This window comes from Etheostoma cragini, chromosome 19 (genome assembly GCF_013103735.1).
Source record: "Etheostoma cragini isolate CJK2018 chromosome 19, CSU_Ecrag_1.0, whole genome shotgun sequence".
Lineage (NCBI taxonomy): Eukaryota > Metazoa > Chordata > Actinopteri > Perciformes > Percidae > Etheostoma > Etheostoma cragini.
Genome location: NC_048425.1, coordinates 18,299,029 through 18,316,551, shown reverse-complemented (window position 1 = coordinate 18,316,551; position 17,523 = coordinate 18,299,029). Strand labels below are relative to the sequence as shown.

At 40.4% G+C, this 17,523-nt stretch overlaps 1 protein-coding gene across 4 annotated transcripts; it reads right to left on the bottom strand.

The window, feature by feature from the left end:
- Positions 1 to 1,912: 1,912 nt before the first annotated feature.
- On the bottom strand, positions 1,913 to 13,611 carry sepsecs (Sep (O-phosphoserine) tRNA:Sec (selenocysteine) tRNA synthase). Of its 4 annotated transcripts, none has more exons than XM_034901280.1 (12): positions 13,589 to 13,611; positions 8,917 to 9,032; positions 8,676 to 8,830; positions 8,340 to 8,458; positions 7,686 to 7,844; positions 7,296 to 7,449; positions 7,069 to 7,171; positions 6,739 to 6,868; positions 5,797 to 5,888; positions 3,963 to 4,056; positions 3,681 to 3,771; positions 1,913 to 2,585 (listed from the first exon to the last, which is right to left on the bottom strand). In XM_034901280.1, the coding sequence occupies exons 2-12, from the start codon at positions 9,028 to 9,030 to the stop codon at positions 2,339 to 2,341; spliced, it is 1,458 nt and encodes a 485-aa protein (XP_034757171.1). In that variant the 5' UTR covers positions 9,031 to 9,032; positions 13,589 to 13,611; the 3' UTR covers positions 1,913 to 2,338. The 4 variants fall into 4 exon arrangements, with proteins under 4 accessions (XP_034757171.1, XP_034757169.1, XP_034757170.1 ...); XM_034901278.1 differs by lacking the exon at positions 13,589 to 13,611 and adding an exon at positions 10,587 to 10,824; XM_034901279.1 differs by lacking the exon at positions 13,589 to 13,611 and adding an exon at positions 10,515 to 10,564.
- Positions 13,612 to 17,523: the final 3,912 nt, after the last annotated feature.

Here is a 17,523-nt window from a genome sequence, read left to right as displayed (position 1 = left end):
CTTAAGGCAACACAGCATGTGTTATGGTAAAGAAAATGTACAAACCATGCTATCACATTTTATTAAATTCCACAGTTCACATAATCTGCTTTCCTCTTGAATATTTAGGACTTGGAGGGAAGTCAATGTTGATGGCAGCAGTAGGTTGTGCAGCATCCGACTGGTACCGGTCTAGCCTGTTGGTGGTTTGGTAAACCGTGGTCCCTTTGGTACCAGGTCTGTCTGTGGCCCTGTTTATGACTCCAGCACTCGATCATCGCTGAGGTCTGCCTGGCAGCCGCTGAGAGCCAGGAGCGAAGGGTTATTTGTCATGCAGCTGCATCCCTTGGGTGCTTAGAGCTATGATTGAGTGTGTGGGGAGCAGATTCAGGAGGAATATTCTTTACAGGCAGTCTGTTTTGGGGTGAAGGGATGAAGGCCATAAGGGTTTAAGTGACCCAGTAAGCTGGAAGTGTCTTTTGCCATTTTAAGATTAAGAAAACACTTAAATAATGATGATAAACTAACTAACTTAGGTCAAAATAGTGTGCCCTGTTTTCTTAATGCAATGCTTGGTACTGATACACTGACCACACTGATAACTGGATTGCATAAGAGCGATGCCGTGTGAAGGTTTCTCTGTGGCAGCTCTTTTCTGATTTACACACTGCAGCAGACTTGATCAATAGAGGAGGGAAGGGGGGGGGGGGGTTCCTTTAAAACTGGCCAGCACCGTAAAGTGTGTCAGGTTCTGTCAATCCCCACAGTGTCTCGGTAACCTCGGCAAAAGGTGGGGACACCTAGAAGAACAGAGAGAGAGACAAGAGGAAGACACTGTGGCCGCCAGCCAAATGTACAGTTCCACATTCATAATCATATTATGATTTCTCATGTCTGACTTTGCAGCTGCAAAAATAAGCCGACACAATTTTGAATCAGCCATTTTGTGAATGCCCCTTCTGCTTTTCAGAGTGCTGCCCTACACCACAGTCGTCCCAGTGTTTTTCCACTAGGGTTTTGTTGAGGGTTGAGTACAGCCTGGGAACAGTAAGTAAATGTGTGCTGATACAGCACCAGCATCATCATGTATTCGCCTCCAGTCCACTTTCAAAGGCTGTGGCTGGAGTGGTTCTGGTGTTGCTATTGCATTACCAACTGCTGCTAAAAAAAACCACATGTGCTGATTTTGCTATCCCTGAGCACACCTGGGCCCATCTAACACGATGGAAGCTGGTTGGTAGGGACTTCCGGTTCTGATCCATACAACATGCAGCTGCATCGAGTTCACGTGCCCCAAGATGGAAAACAGCAATTAAGCTGATCTGCAGCAGACAAAAGGGAGGGCACAGGAAGAAGTTGGACAGCGCAGTATCGGAGTATACATTAGTCACCAGTCAGTGAGGCAGGAGTCTATTTTTGTGCCTCAGGGTACTACATGCTCTGCTTCCTATTGACTGACTGGAGGGCGGAGGGAAAAAGACTGAAGTCTTACAAAAACCTTTGGTGAAGTTCTGATGGAAATCTCTCTTCATGCTACGCTGTGTAATAGTAAAATACTGCATAAGAGTTTAACTACCCATATTATAAATTATTAAAGCTATATACAGGACAGGTTCAGTCAACGTTTCCTATACTAAACACAGGAGTAATCTATGTTTGATGTACTTCATTGATTATCTGCTCTTTGCAATCGCTTCAACAGCCTGAAAATAAACGAGCTAATCCAAAACAACGGCTTCAAATGGAGATAATTGCTCAATGGCTTTTGTATCATGTTTCAACACACTGCTGAAGATGGCACAACATACATCATAAAGCTATATTGTTTATCCATTAGTTAAAAAATCCTAATGCATTCCCAATACCGACGTATGCACAACAATGGGCATGTCTAACAATCAGTTCACAGCATTGTACTTTGTAGAATACTTCATCCCACAACTGCACTGCGGCTTTAGATAGGTGTTTAATTAAGAGACATGACACACAGGAAGGACACGCCGTAAATGGTTGATCCGTAATCTATTTTGAATCCAAAATCTATAAGTCAAGTATTTTCAACAATCAATGTACATACAACAATGTAAATCTTTGCAGAGGCTTTGGTTTATCTTCCAGTGATCAGCGATGATTAACCGTATGCTCCTGAGAAGCATCTGGATTTAGCTTGTGTCCTGCAATTTCTAATACATACCACACAATCACAGTGTGGGGAATTAATCAGGGACATAAGCTTGTGTCACTGACAATTTAAATAAAATAAAAATGAGGATTTTCAGGCAGCAGCCGAGCCTAGAGCTCACACTAAGCAGAGAACATTGGTCTCCTTAGCTTGTCAAAGTTTTCTTATTTCAGGCAGTCATTCTTCAGTAGTGTCCTCCTGGCACGATGGAAGTACTGCGGAACTGTTTTTCGCTGGACTTCCCTCCTTGTTAAGGGTCTTCAGGCACTTGTCGAGCCTTTTGATGCACAGTGTCACATCTTCCCTCGTGATCCCCACAGCTGAGGCAGCATTGAGGTAAGGACTGGGGTACGCCTCCGAGTGCGACATGAAGCCCCGGAACGTGTGTCCGCTTATGGTCTGCTCCTTGCCCAGCGCTATCACCCTAAAAACACAGGAGAAGAACAAGGATGATGAGGTATAATAATAATAATAATGGTTATTTGGCATGCCGGGAAACAAGAATTTGGTATTTCTTTACAACTATGACCTGACTAAAGCTTAAGCTATATACCAAATCTGAGTTTTATTTTGCAGAGGCTCTGTGCGGAGCTTAGCGCCGCAGATGACAAGTCTGATTGGTTTAAAGAAATGCCATGAAATCAGAGCACGTTTCACCCCCATCTCCGAACGCTGTGTGGAGTAGACAGACCCTCCTCAGCGTGCCCCGGAGGAAGGTCTGGCAACTGTCCTTTTAGCTCGGTTTTTGTCTCCACCAACTACTTAAGCAAATATGTGGCTCTTTAGCTGATAAATGCTCCACTATGTTCATTCATCAGCTAGTTGCTAACTTTGTCTGCTATTTTGCGCTGGGTAGGTAGTGTACGGTGGGTTTTTTTTGAGCCGTTTTGCTAAAACCAGCTGCAGCTGCCGAAAAGGACACTATGAGAACAGTGAGAGAGTAAACAGTTCAAAAGAGAAAGTTTCATAAATGCAGATCATACTTGGTATTGGATCTGACCAGGTAACCATTGGAAGTTAGCGTGTGATTTATTGTGTCAAGGAAAGAAGTGATGAGGTTATTTCTCTGAGGCTTTTCTAATGCAACTGAACCATTCAAGTCTAAACAACACAAAACAAGCATGACATAATGACCCAAATAAATCATTCATTGGGGATATTTTAAATATTTAGATAGGGTGCCATTGAAGGCAAAAAGGGGAAAATAACAAAAAGCCTGCTGTCCCTTTGGAAACAACAGGGCTCTGTGAATCCTAATCAAAACATCCTGTTAAATAAGGAGGTGGCTGATGGGAGGGGCAGTCTAATCATCTTAAGTAGTTTCCGCTACGCCAGATCCAGCAGGTCCATCTGGCTGATTCCTGGCTTCCACTGGCCGTTTTGTTCAACAACACACAGCTCATCTCATTTTTACAACACAGACAGGCCTTTGTTGAACACATACACACTTTTTCTGTACCCTCCCCATGTTTCCATTTCAGGGCCAGATTGTGGCCGAGCCACTGTAAAGTCTTCATACCTGGCTCCTGACACTTGCCGGGTGAACAACATGGAGCCCAGCTGAGTCACCGCCTTGTCGCTGTCGGCCTGGAGACCATCCAGAGACATGGCTGGAGGAGAGCGGGGCCACACCAAAAACACATACACACAATTATTACATGAAATATCCAGGATTAAAGAAATATACCAGCATAGGGTCAGAAATGTAGCTTTTAAACCCCCCCCCCCCCCCCCAAAAAAATACATGCACCAAAGACGCGGTCCGTGGAGCTGCTGGTCTGTTGCCGTACATTGTGCTTACCCAGTGAAATGGGGTTATGTGGGGTGTGAAGCAATCTCTCCCCGTGTGCAGAGGCTAGACTCTTCAGCTCCTGAGCCAGGAACAAATACATCTCCTGCAGGACATGCAGACACAGAGACGAGACATGGAGAGACAGAACTAGAGAGGGAGCAGGGGCCATACTAAAGAACTGTGAATAGTAGCACAATGCTCTTTTCAAACTCCACTACAGTCTTATTTTAGCAGGCAAGTCCAAACCCGGCCCTTCCCCCCTGCCTGCCAGCCTGGCTGCGTGTTTCCCTCCAGGCTTCGGCACAGGCAACGTATCCCCTTCCTCTCCGGCCCTGATCGTCACTCACATCACACATCCACATCTGGGATCAGTTACAGAGGCAGGAGAGAAGGAACACATGCTTTTATCCTGAGATTTTACCTTCAACATATTTTAAAAAAAAATAAAAAAAAACATATGACAAATTGTGTGTGGTTCAGAGCCTCACTATATGTACACAGATGTTATAAGCTCAGACCAGTTGAGGAAGCTGCACAACAACAAATCACAGTTTTAGTTGCTGGCTACCAGCACCAGATTCCCCACTAAAGCGTTGCACATTAAAGGATCTGCTCACTGCAACATCGTGTGGGTGTGTGTGTGTGTGTGTGTCTACTGCGCACTCTGCTGACTCATACTTTCCTAAATTGAAAGCATCAAGAATGCAAATATTTTCTCTATCATGAGTCAAACACAAACAGCCTTGCCATGATGTCAAGTGTCTCCAAGTGTCCCTTGTTCTCTATAGACAATGGAGGACTTTATTGTCCCAGAAGAGGAGGGGTGCGAGCGGAGGAGCGAGTGCATGGCAACGACTCTGCAGACAATAAGTGGGTGTGTGTCATGACTAAAGCCCATCCTAACCACAAAAACACAGCATCTGCTGCTTCTTTGCAAGATGTAGACATTTTTATAAAGGGGGCTGTAAATTAATCTCAACAGATGAAATGTCTGAATTATTTAAAGCTTTTGACCCTTGGGTGGGATGTCAGGAAATCCCTTAGTTCTGCAGACACTATGGAAAACTGGCCCTGTACATTAATTATGTACAATGGGGACTAAGAGAAATCAATAAGCCTTGATGGCATCGAGTCACGCGAGAGGCCAGAGGATTTTCCTAGATGTATATTTCTCCTATGGAGTCAATTTTACTCATATTTGGGTATTGTATGTCATCCAATAAGAGTGTCACTTTTAGGTTTAGGTCCAGTTTATTATGCAATGTATTCTTGAAGGTTTTAGATCAAGACCGTGTCAGAAAACTAGATATAACCCATCAGAGATTCTTCCAGATAAATGTCCTGCTCCTGCTTTTAAAGGTTAGATAAGTTGTTTATTTCTGTATCTTCCCGAGGTCTGAGCTCCAACAGAAACAGATTTGGTCGGGTACATTAACAGCTCAGAGTTGTGAGAATGCTGCAGTGCCTACCGTTTGAAGAGGGATATGCAGCATTGTGAGCAAGTCCGCTTTAAACCACCAGGGAATGTTTTCTGAAACTTGTATCTTCCTATAGCATGCTCATCCCTCTATAAGTCTCATTTCTCAGTCAGAATCCAAGTACAGAGCTACACACACACGCACACAGTCATAGCACGGGATCCACTGCAATTCAGTACAATATATTATACAAGCTTTATCTTCAGGGGAAAGATGTTGACACAGCACACATAGAAACATATTCAGACTGACATTGCTGCAGTTTCTATTCTCTCTTCTGGAAGCATCCTGCAGATATCACACCCTACCTGAGGAACGTGACAAACTATTTCTAGCATTATCTGGTGATGGGTGCATGCTCTCACCTTCCTCTCTGACAGGAGCTTCTTGTAGCCGCTGGCTCCCAGAGTGAGAAGGGTAATGAGAACGTCGAGGGAAGGTGAGGCCGATGCTCGACCTGGACAAACAAGGCTAACAGGTGACTTTGTTTGATAGGAAGGAAAAAACTATACTCCATATTTTTCTTATCGGCAGATTAGCTAGAGCTGAATTTAGCTTATTCCTTTGTGCCATTGAGCTCTATTTTGGTTCAGAAACATTTAAAATCACATGACTGAGTCATACTGTGTGACATTTTCTAGGAGATCAACACTATTTTGAGTTAATCCCACCAAATGGGCCGCATAAAACAGGTCCCAACGAAATACTCTCTTAGCTCCTGTGTGATAAAAACCTCTTTTGGAAATCATTGAGCCTGCTTTATTTAATTTTGTTGAGAGATGAACGCACACGTTGGTTTTGGTCCTTCCATTGGATTTGTTGACAAATTTGGACTTTTTTTTAACCAAAACAAATTAAAAGTAATATTCCTCAAAGTAAAGTAAAATTGATTCAGGATTCATGTATCATATTGGTGCTGGAATCTAAGCAATCATCGTGGCCTGCTCACACACAATATTGTCAGAAAACGGTTTTTGTACTAAGAGGCATTTAAACAAATAAGCTGTGTTTATTGAAAATACACAAGCAAAGACATTATTCTAAAAGAACAACTATATCAAATAGTAAAAAATGACTAGGGCAGTTTAATTAATACATTAATACTAAATGATTACGTCGTTACTGGGTTCATATGCCTACATTTATCATAATTTAACAGTTGTCATGCAGAGATAATAAATCCAATAAAATCAAAACAAGGCAAGGTTCAACTAAAACTAAATACACATCCACTTATCCCCTTTTTTTATCAATTACCTCCATAATGTCACTTTCTGTAGCTCAGCCATAGTGTTGTTAATTCTCACCTGGGTACGTCTTGCTGATCTCCTGTATGAAGGACTCATCAAAACCAGCGATAATGGCGCCACCTACTGGAACCATAAAGTTCTTGTCCAAGCTCTGTACAAAGGCATCAATTCTTCCAACTCGAGCTCCCTGATCAAAGAAAGCCAAGAAAGAAAGAAGTCACCACCATATCGGTCCCGAATGAGTTCATATGATTACAGGAAGGATGCTTACACATCAGACATCTGTATTCACACAGAGGTGAGCTCGAGTTCAATTACAAGTGAAGACAAGTATTCTTCTACTTCAAAAATCCAGAAGAGAGATGGATTGGGATGAGTGGTACCAACCTGTTGTATAAGGTGCATGCATTTGGACGACTGCACTCCGTATGCATTGTTCACTATGTGGGGAATGTTATGTTTGGCACACACAGCAGCCAGCTCCTCAAGCCTACAAGACAAGATAGTCAAGAAAAATGAATCATGGACGTCATGTAATCTTTACAGGCATTATAAATCAACTACAGTTACATCTAGAAAAGCTTAATAATATGTCAAAAAAAAACTACATTTACCGGTCAGGAACCCGCGGGGCAAAGCAGGACGTAGTTGAATGAACACACAGGATGTTCTCAGCTCCAAGCTCCTTGATCTTGCACTCAACTGCTTCCAAGTCTGTCCGCAACTCATCCCCCTCCAGAACATTCTCCACCACCACCGGCTCAAAGCCTGATAAAAGCCAGATATGAGCAAGAGACAGCAACAGCCCTCAGGTGGGATTGTTTTTCTGAGGATGAAGCCCCCATCTAACTAGCATAGGGGTGGAAATGCTAACAGAAAGTGCACATATTTCATCTGTTGTTGCGTAATTTCACTTTACGTGGCACTAGGTGAGATATATTTCCCCCCAACTATTTGCTGCCACTAATGTAGTCTGTGAGCAGAATGTTAGGGTGAGAGGGCACCTGCTGTGATCATGGCTTTAAAACAGGACTTCTGGTCGATGCGAGGCCAAATGATGTAGCGAGCCTTGGGTCTTCGATGACGAAGGGTCAGGAAGCACAGCGTCAAGCTCATTCCTGTTGCCATGGGAACTACAAAGCAGCTCGCCACACTCCGGACACCTGTTAGGCCGACGTAACAAAGCATGCTTGTATTTTTTCCGTTCACCACCTTCAAGTAAAAACCTGAATTAAAAGAGGCACTGCACTGATTTTGCACATAAAGTTCAGTTCACGTCTAAGCAGGACTAATACTCAGCCTGTTGCTGTGGAGGGGCTTTCCAAGTTTAAAGAAATAACCCTGATGATGTCATCAGTTACAACAGCTGGATTTGAGACTTCAACCTTAACCTACATGTTGCTGAGTTGCATTGTGGGAAATGTAGGATCCTGCATTTTTTTTAAAAGCTTCCCCCTTACTAGCAACTACAAGTCTGGATATCTCTGTCTCAACAATTTTGAAAACTCCTTTTGTTTTCTCTTGGGAGTACCCCGACTTTATGGAAGTCCTTAATAGGTGATTAATTGCTTAACATTTGAGTCAACAAAGCACGTCATTTTCTTGCTGATCTTGCAAAATATATAAGGCCCCTTAGTTTGAATTATTATTATACACACCTGAGAGTTTTAGGATGTCCAACACAACTGAATTGGTCAGCTTGTTAAGCAGACTGGATCCTGCAGCTTTGGGCTGAATAGCAGCAATGTCACCTGAGCGACCTATGCCATGGATCAACCTACATAAAACAGCTGAATGTCACCACAGGAACCTTGTCTTGTGTGTATACACAGTGCAGCTTGAGTTGGTTACCTGAACTAGATTGCAGGCATTGCCCCATTTAGGTTTTCTTGATAAAAATGTGTAATCTTTTCTTTCTTCTTTTTATAAATCGGACACAACATAATGCAGAGTGATTCCATTCAAACGTAACAACATTAATGTCAAACTTGAACCTGTAATGTCGTCTCGCCACAAGGCTGGATGCCACCCGGCCTTCTCTCTCTCCTACACCACAGTTGCCGAGGAAGTTATTGCTGTCCATCACAGCCAGCTCGTTCAGGAAGAGCTCTACGCTGCTCTCGCTCCATCCCTCCTCTGGACACTTACCCTGCAGAGTACACAACATGAAAAGGGGATGAACCTGCAGTGACCCCAAGTAAACAGCAGCTGCTGTACAACAGCTGTACACTTTACCTGCTCCAGTAGGTGTCTGATGAGCTGCTCATGGCTACGACGTGCCTCCCTCCCCTGTCGAATGTAGGAGGTTGACACTATCTTCTCACCCAGGCTGAAGTTTTCACTGTTCATCTCTGTGAAACAAACAGCTTCATGTTAACATTAGCTGACAAATCTCAGGCAACTTTACTTTTCTATCCTACAGAACAAGACTGGTAGGAGTCAGATTGTGCACACTGGGATTTTAAAAGTCACAAAAACACCAAACAAACTGACAAATTTATTAGATTTTTCACAAAAGGGAACTAGAGTTTTAACAATAATTTTCAGTCCATTTCATATTCTGGTCATGAGAAGTTCTACTTTGCCAATAAATAGTTAATAATGTCTCTATGGTTTGTAGAGGTCGTAAAGGTCGCCATGGTTCAAGCTTGTGGACTGCAAATCTGTAACAAGTTAACAAGTCTGTGTTATCAAGCTTTGATAATAGACTGTTTATCTATTAATTTATACTGTTTATTGATATTGATCCCGAGTGGGGAAATTAGTAATCACTACACATAGGTCTGAAATACACACACATGCTCAGGACCTATACATGCACAAGGTGAAATGGCATCTCTCCAGCTATCGATCCACACTCCGTACTTTGGTCTATACGGGGACTTGAACCCATCTCTGGCCTGAGCTACTGCCACAACCACTGCAGACATTTTGACTGGTCATAATAGCAAAAGTACAGCTGAATTTGCTAATTTTTACGATGGCTAAATTCCATTAAGTGTAGCAGTAAAGTTATTTAATTGAGTCAGCAAACACAATGCCAGGGTCTCTCCTAAGTGGAATGGAGCCATCATTAATGGTTTTGAACACACCTGTGCTTTTTCCTGCTGTGACAAGGCAACATGGCTTATGTGAAAAAGGTCAATAAGTGATAATAGAAAGCTGCTTTTGTTTGCATTATGGGAAATGTAGGAACGAGGAGCTAGTAGAGCGGATAACTTGGTCTCTTCAGCTTGGACTTAGACATTTATTTCACATCTTTATTCTTTTATTTTTACTCTTCTGGGTCCTCCAACTTTATCAAAGGCCAATAATAACCTGCTGTCATTTCGACCATGCCTATTATTAAACATTCATCCCCATATATTGAAGAAATAATTAACGTTAGGATAGCTGGCTACAAACTTTATTGTATTCATGTCCTATGTGGTCCTTCTACCTTGGCCAGGACACTCGTATACAATTAAGGTCCAATTTCAGCAAGACCTGGATACATAACTTCTTAATATTATAGCTATGTAATTAAAACTGTTTCTCACTCACCTACCAAACATAGGGTACGGTCTGCTCACGTTACCCTCATTCCGTTAGGTAGCTAGCTAGCTAGCTAGCTAGCTAATGTGTAACATGTTCTGCTGTTAAACATTAAACTAGCTAGCTCTAGCTAACTGGCGATATCCGTGTTAAACAAGTCCGTCAGAACCACAGAAGTCGTACATAAGTTAAAAAGGGCTTAGCTGTAACGTTAGCGTTACGAGTGGTTATAATTTGACAACCTGTTAGCTAGCTGGCTAGCTGGCTAGCTAGCTACCTCTCTACTTATTTATCGTTACCTCTTAGCAAAGCTAAGTTTTCACAAGAGGAACAAGACCGTAACGTTACGGCTTCACTTATTACATTCTCACCTCCCAGCTTTCCTCAGAGACTCCCCTTGTTCAACCCGTCAACCCGCCTCCAAACTATCAACAGGTATGACAAGAGACCATACACTGTATATTTCTGAATTCCATATTAAATGTCTATGGAAGACGCATGGAGGGCTCGAGCAGCGACTTCTTCCTCCTCTTTGGGGTTTAGCGGCAGCTTGCATCCTTAGTGTTGCATTACCGCCATCTTCTGGAATGTTCAATGCTTCCCATCAGTCCCGTTCTCCTGAGAAACCTGACCAAAACATAGTTTCATTATTATTTCCTCTTCCATATTTCGTACAATACCTACACTATTTTCCATGTACTTCCCCTTATTAAGCTCCCCAGTGCTGCTGCCACTCTTTAAAGAAGCTCCTCCATTTCCAGTTTGCAGTAACCACACAGGGCTCATAAGCCATATCCCAGTTGGACTGAACTAAGTTTCATTTAACCCCAAGTCTCCTGCTGCTTGCAGCCAAAAGTGTTCTCACCCTTTCTGCCTGTTGCACTTTTCTAGTTGGGTGACTATCTTCATAATTTCTCAGATTCCTCTAACAGTTGACTAGGAGGAGGTGTTCTCTGTGTATTCACAGGCCCATTTCTCCTGTCTCAACTTGTACGGCACTCACAGTATCATGTTAAAAAATGATAATTTCTTTATGTGTAGTCTAAATTCCATATTCACAGCTTCTTAAATGTTCTCGTCTTAAAGGTGTCCTGCCTTCTTTATTTTGCCTTACCCATGAGGGATAGAGCTCAGGGCATGTGTTCAGACTCTTATCGTAGTATCATTAGTTTCTATGGTCATATTACTATTAATCTGATTCAGATAGTCATCACTCTCCTTCTTAACCTTCTCCAGTCAGCTTTCCACTCCTGGCCTTTGGTCACCGATGCATCAATGTTCATTTTAAATAAGACTAGATAATGATTATTAGATAAAGACATATAATAGTCCCTTTCCTTAATCCATGATTCAGCATGAAACACTGTCACAAAGTCCGTTTATAATTCATCATTCAAGTTAAGTTTTTATAAAAAATGTTTGATATTATTCACTAAACAAAATTTGCATTTTAATTATTTTTTATGTAAATTATTATCATATTGATGCAACAAATAAATGAACCCTCAATTTAATTTTAGGTATAAATGACTAATTTGAAAAAAATCAGAAATCAGAAATATTTAAATATGGTGTAAAGTGGCTAGAAAAAACAACTGTACACACATTAATTAGCTTTTTTTTTAAACAGTTATGTTTTATTACTGTAATTAGTTCATGTTAGAATTCACAAACAAACACAGCATTTAATTGCACTACCAAGGCTACTTACACACACTTATGATATTGCCAAGCCTACAGAAACACTATGATAATATTAGAATAATTGTCAACATTAATAGTTGCAAGGGTAGGCTACATTACACTCAGCTTTACAGGGCAAAGGTGGAAGTAGCACCAAAAGTACTGTTGCAATAACAATTACAATAATGTTCCTGCATTGAAAATGTAATTTACTTAAAAGTACATCACAGTGGATTTGTATCTTGTAACAATGCATCATATTTAACTAAATGTACCATACAGCTCAAAAGAAAAATAGTGAAATAAATATATGCAGTTAGGAGAATAGTACATTATTTCTGTCTGGCATGTGGAGAGTAAAGTTGCATCATATAGAAATATTCAAGTAAAATAACAGCAGCCTACTACAAAGTTACCCATAAATACAATATTGAGTAAATGCATCTATTAGGTGGTTGACTACTGGAGTATTTTGTGTATTATGTTTTTATTCTTCTGGGAAATATTTCCTTAATTTCCTTAAATTGCCTTGTTGCTTTATTTTCTTATCATCATACTGATAACAACATATGTGAGAAAATATGGCTGAAATGAATATAAACTTTATTAATGACAATAGTTGTATATCACAACATGTCATGTGCAAAAAATAAAAATATGACATTAAGGTTACATGTGTTCTGTGTCAGGAAAAAAGGTACACTTGTAAAACAAAACCAATTAAATTAGTAAAAAAAAAAATTAAAAAAGCAACATTTACTTGCAGGAAAAAAAAATGCATTTAAAAAAAAATAATAATAATTTGGGTTATATTGTAGCCCCAGTGACAAAAATCCCATTTCTTTTCCTCACACACAGGCAGATTACTTTAAAGTTATCCAAATTGTTTGTAATACACACCATTGATAATCTTTAGCCACTAAATTACATTCATCATAAGTGCACAGGATTCCAAATGGCCATAATGTAGGGAAAAATAAAACCAAGACAACAAGACAATACGCTGTCTGTCATATTTCTCAGTGTTAACAGGTCCAGTGACATCCATGGAGAAGTTGAAATAATCCTGAAGGGTTTTTTTTTGCTGCAAAGGGGAGAGAAAGATGGCAAAGTGATGGCATAGCAGGGCTTTCAACTCAGCAGCTATGCCAACATCTTGCCTTCCTTCCTGGCCCCATGTTTAGCTCGAGGTTGGATGGACCAGTCCATTCAGGAGAGCCCGGGTGACATATGGATTGTTGATTATACTGCAGACATGTTGGACTTGTAAAACGTGGAGTGGCCCGAGCAAACACGTTGATCCAACGGCTCCGTGCGTAATGACGAGTGGTGATGGCGCGGTGGATATGTCCCATGCCTTCGGGGGGGGATCTGGGTTCAATTCCCACTATGATAAATCATAGAATGACTTTAAAACACACAGTGATATTTCAACATACAATATCAGGATTGGTCCCGCAACAACATATTAGGAAAACGATACAATAACGCGCAAAAACGTCACCAAAACCTCAATTACGCAGAAAAGGAACTGAGAAACGCGCTGGTGTCCACTTTACAGGATGGGCATGCGTAATGGTGAAAATAAATGACCTAAAGAAAACCAACCCATTCAGTGGATGTTAATAAACTAACTCTCTCCTTTGCCTTTGCTCTATAGATTACGCTCATCCTTCCACCTAGGCCCTACCTGTTGAGGTGTGTGAACCGGAATTCCCATATCCAGCTCTCTCTCGGTCGCTGTCCCGGATCCATGCGTCTTGGGATCCAGCCGCAGAGTAAAAGCAGGCTGAGGGGAGGAAGAGATAAGTCCGCCGTCCGCCGCCCACTTCTGTGACAGGCAGTGTGGATGACTATCGCAGAGTAGGGTGTGTTCGGGGTTGGCGGGGCAGCTCTCTGCTGTGACTTCCTGCACCTTTGGGTGCTGACGAGGAATCCGATTGGCCTAATTTAGAGGGAGAATATTATGCTTAGTAGGTCAAATAAAGGAAAGAACTGCTGTTTGTTTCTTAAGTATGAAAAGTAACATCAGACTCTAAAGTGAAATTAAAAAAAGTGACATAAATACTGAAACACTGCCTGTGCCTGGGACTAGGACTTCCATTAAACCAGAATGGTACCATACCCATTCCCAATTCCCATTTACCAGAAACCCGACTTGCTGACCCAAATGAACCATGACTGCAGAATCTGGTCCATTAATGAATCACACAGAATGATTCAAAAGCTGTCTAGACCAGAACATGGTGGCTATCCAGGACAGGAAACGTGAGACCTCTTTATGATCCTAATCAGGAGCTCTCCCATGCAAATGAGTGCCACTCATTAGTTATGGTTTACTGTATGTGTCAATCTCCCACAGAAGATTAATACTGCATTACAGATGTTATACATCCTCATCACCAGGCAGAAGAAAGCGCACATGTGACCCTGTACTTGTACTTCAGTATTTGCAAGTCATGTCACTTTATACCTTTACATCACTACAATTCAGAAAAAAAAATATCGGACTTTTTTCACTCCATTCTGAGTTCCACCAAAGAGATATTTCTTAAATACATTTTGCTGCTAGTGAGTAAGATTTTGACTGAAATGATGCTTCTTCTTCCTCCAAAGATGCTCATAATCTGCCTACTTCCATCTGTCTGTAGTTTCAATTTTGACCACGTAGTCATATGTCATTTCTAAGTCCACATGCACACAGGTATGAGCTAATGAACGGGACATAATTCTTCAGTTTCAAACAATTTGACAGTCCCAAAGTTGACTTTTGTAACCTTGGCATTGATGACTCACCTCCAAAAGGTGTGAACGCCGGCCACACCTGTCGACTCCCACAGAGCAAATACGTTAAAGTAAAAAGACAATTACAGGACCTGACATGGTTAAGCCTTTGTTTATCGTGGTTACCGCGCTGTAAATAGAAATCATAATCAATGTGAAGAATTTTAATTTGGCAGTTATTAAAACAAGGACAGGCCCTTTAAAGGTAATGACATATAATAACACAGCTGAGCGTTCAGAAATCATCAACTTAACAAAAAGTGCTAAAAATCCCAAGGTGCTGTTTCAGGACGGATCTTTTAATCCACAGATATAATATTTAGGAATCAAGAAAAATGATCATTGATAAGAAAATGCAGAAACAGCAAAGCAATAAAGCTATGGACTCAATAAAATGCCACACATAAATCAAATAAAAACACAGTGTGTAAATTGCTTGTGCATGAATCAAAGTATAGGATTGCTACTTCTACTCATTTGTTTGCTAATATAAAATATCAAAAGAATGCCTTTTATGCCTATAAATATTACAATGTGTTCACGTTTTATTTCTTATATTTATTTAATTTTCATTTTGCGGGACAACTATGTAACATGTTCTAACAATGCCACAGCATTTATAGAATAAGCTGATTGGTTTTGATATTTGCACAAATACACATAACTCAACAAGACATAACACTCAAAACGGACACAAAGATACAATAAAATGACCATTAAAGGTTTGACTCCGCCTTGTCATATCTTCAGCTGTCCTATGTCAACAAAATTCAAAAATGCCCAAAAAGAAAGAAAAATTATGAATTTTTTATCTTGATTCTGAATTCTGATGATGAATGATTCTGAATGACCAGTTCAGAAAGGTTGAGACATACTGCCTAACTTTGTCCTTATTTAGTTATTCCTCTGTTTCTGACTCAGTTTAAAATATCATAACGACATATCAATGTCGCGTCAGCTTTTACGACTCAACCTAATCCATCATTTCTCATGTGTTGAAAACCAAAACCCTCTCTTAGACAATTCTCAAGCTGATTCACGGAGCCACATGTGCGGCAGTTCCAACTCAACTGCAGATCTTTGAGTCATTGTATCGCCTCAAGTCCACTGAGGCCCCCAGAGTCATAAAAAAATAACTTCCAACATGAATCCCCCCCCCCCCAAAACAACCAAACATGGCACTTATGGTGATGACTCACGTGTGCCTGAGATATTCTGAAATATCTTGTCTACAAGTCTAGCTTGTAACAGGATCGAGTGAGTGTGCAGGTTTTGGCCTGGAGCCTCCTCTGAGTCGTTTTTTTTTTTGCTGAGTCAAACGTAAGCACGCCCTGTAACAGCGAGCGGGTGAAGTCCCCGAGCAAAGTCTGGCCGGTAGTGAGCTGACTCGCTGAACCAGCCGCCCTCGGTGCTGCTAACCTTGCCCTCAGAAGCATGTGGAGTGGATTTACTGCTGGCGAATGACTGGGAAAGAGAGTTGGTCTGTTGTAAAAATGGGAGCTTGAGGGGGGACAATCCCCACAGACTGCCAACACCGCCATTGACTCACATATTTAAACAGAATCTTGATTTCTTTTGGGGAATCAGCTCTATAGAGTGACCTAACTTCCCGACAGCTATTGTGTTATATTCTGATTTCTCAGTGTTAGATCTGTATAATGTTACAAATGCATTATGGGCGTCCTCCTGATATCATGATGCCCATCCTTAGTTCTCATGCATCTCTAAATTGGACTCCTCTCCTCCTTAACTCACCTGATTTGGCTGAATATACATCATCCGTGTACTTTGTGCCAACAAGAAAGTGTCTTTTGTATTTAAAGTAACATTTACCGTGTGTACACGGAACCATTCAGTTGTTTTTCTGGAGTATAACAGACTATAAAAAGTATGAAATTATTATTAAATTGTTTCACTTTTATAAATCCCATTGAGTTCCGTAACAAACCAAAAGCAAAAAAAAAAGCTGTAGACAAAGATAATATAGTCCTACATTTAAATTATTAAAGTTAACAATAATTTTATTGCTCCAGCAATTCAGGAGCAATAAAAAAGGGTATTTCTAAAAGTAGATCCTCTACTTAAGTAAAAGTACTGATACCACATTGTAAAAATAATTCCTGCATTGAAAATGTTACTTAAATAAAAGTATGTGTATAAAATCCTCAGCAAAATGTATTTTTTAGAAATGGGAAATGCTCCAAACTTTTCTGTCAATCAACTAAATGTTTAAACGTCTGATCTTTTTAGCTGGACTTGTAGGTCTGTATATTGTTGGGTATTTTAATTTATAAGAAAACATCATATTTTATTAACTACACATGTGTTTAAAAATCTTAATTTGTAAAGTAACTAGTAACCAAAGGTGTCAGATGAATGTAATGGAGTAAAGAGTAGGCTACAATATGTCTCTGACAAATGAAAAGAAAATACTCAAGTACAAGTACCTCAAATTTGTCCATAAGTACAGCACTGGAGTAACATTTCACCAATGTACAGGACCCCTTATAGTCTTTCTTGAAATATACCACTCACACAATAATTACTGAAACCAAAAGTAGAAAAATCTGAATGAAACAGAAACTATAACTATTGACGACAAATAATAAATAAAATTATTCAAAAATCCTAATTAAACTCCAGTGAGGATGCAGTATTTACGTTGCATCTTAATGGAATAGACTTCAGAAAAGAAAGGTTTAAACAGGACATTAAGTAGATGAGATTTGCAATAAAAATGAATAACAAATAGGTACAAAAAATAGATCCCACCATGCTTACATCCATTAAGCCATTAATATATATATATATATATATATATATATATATATATATATATAT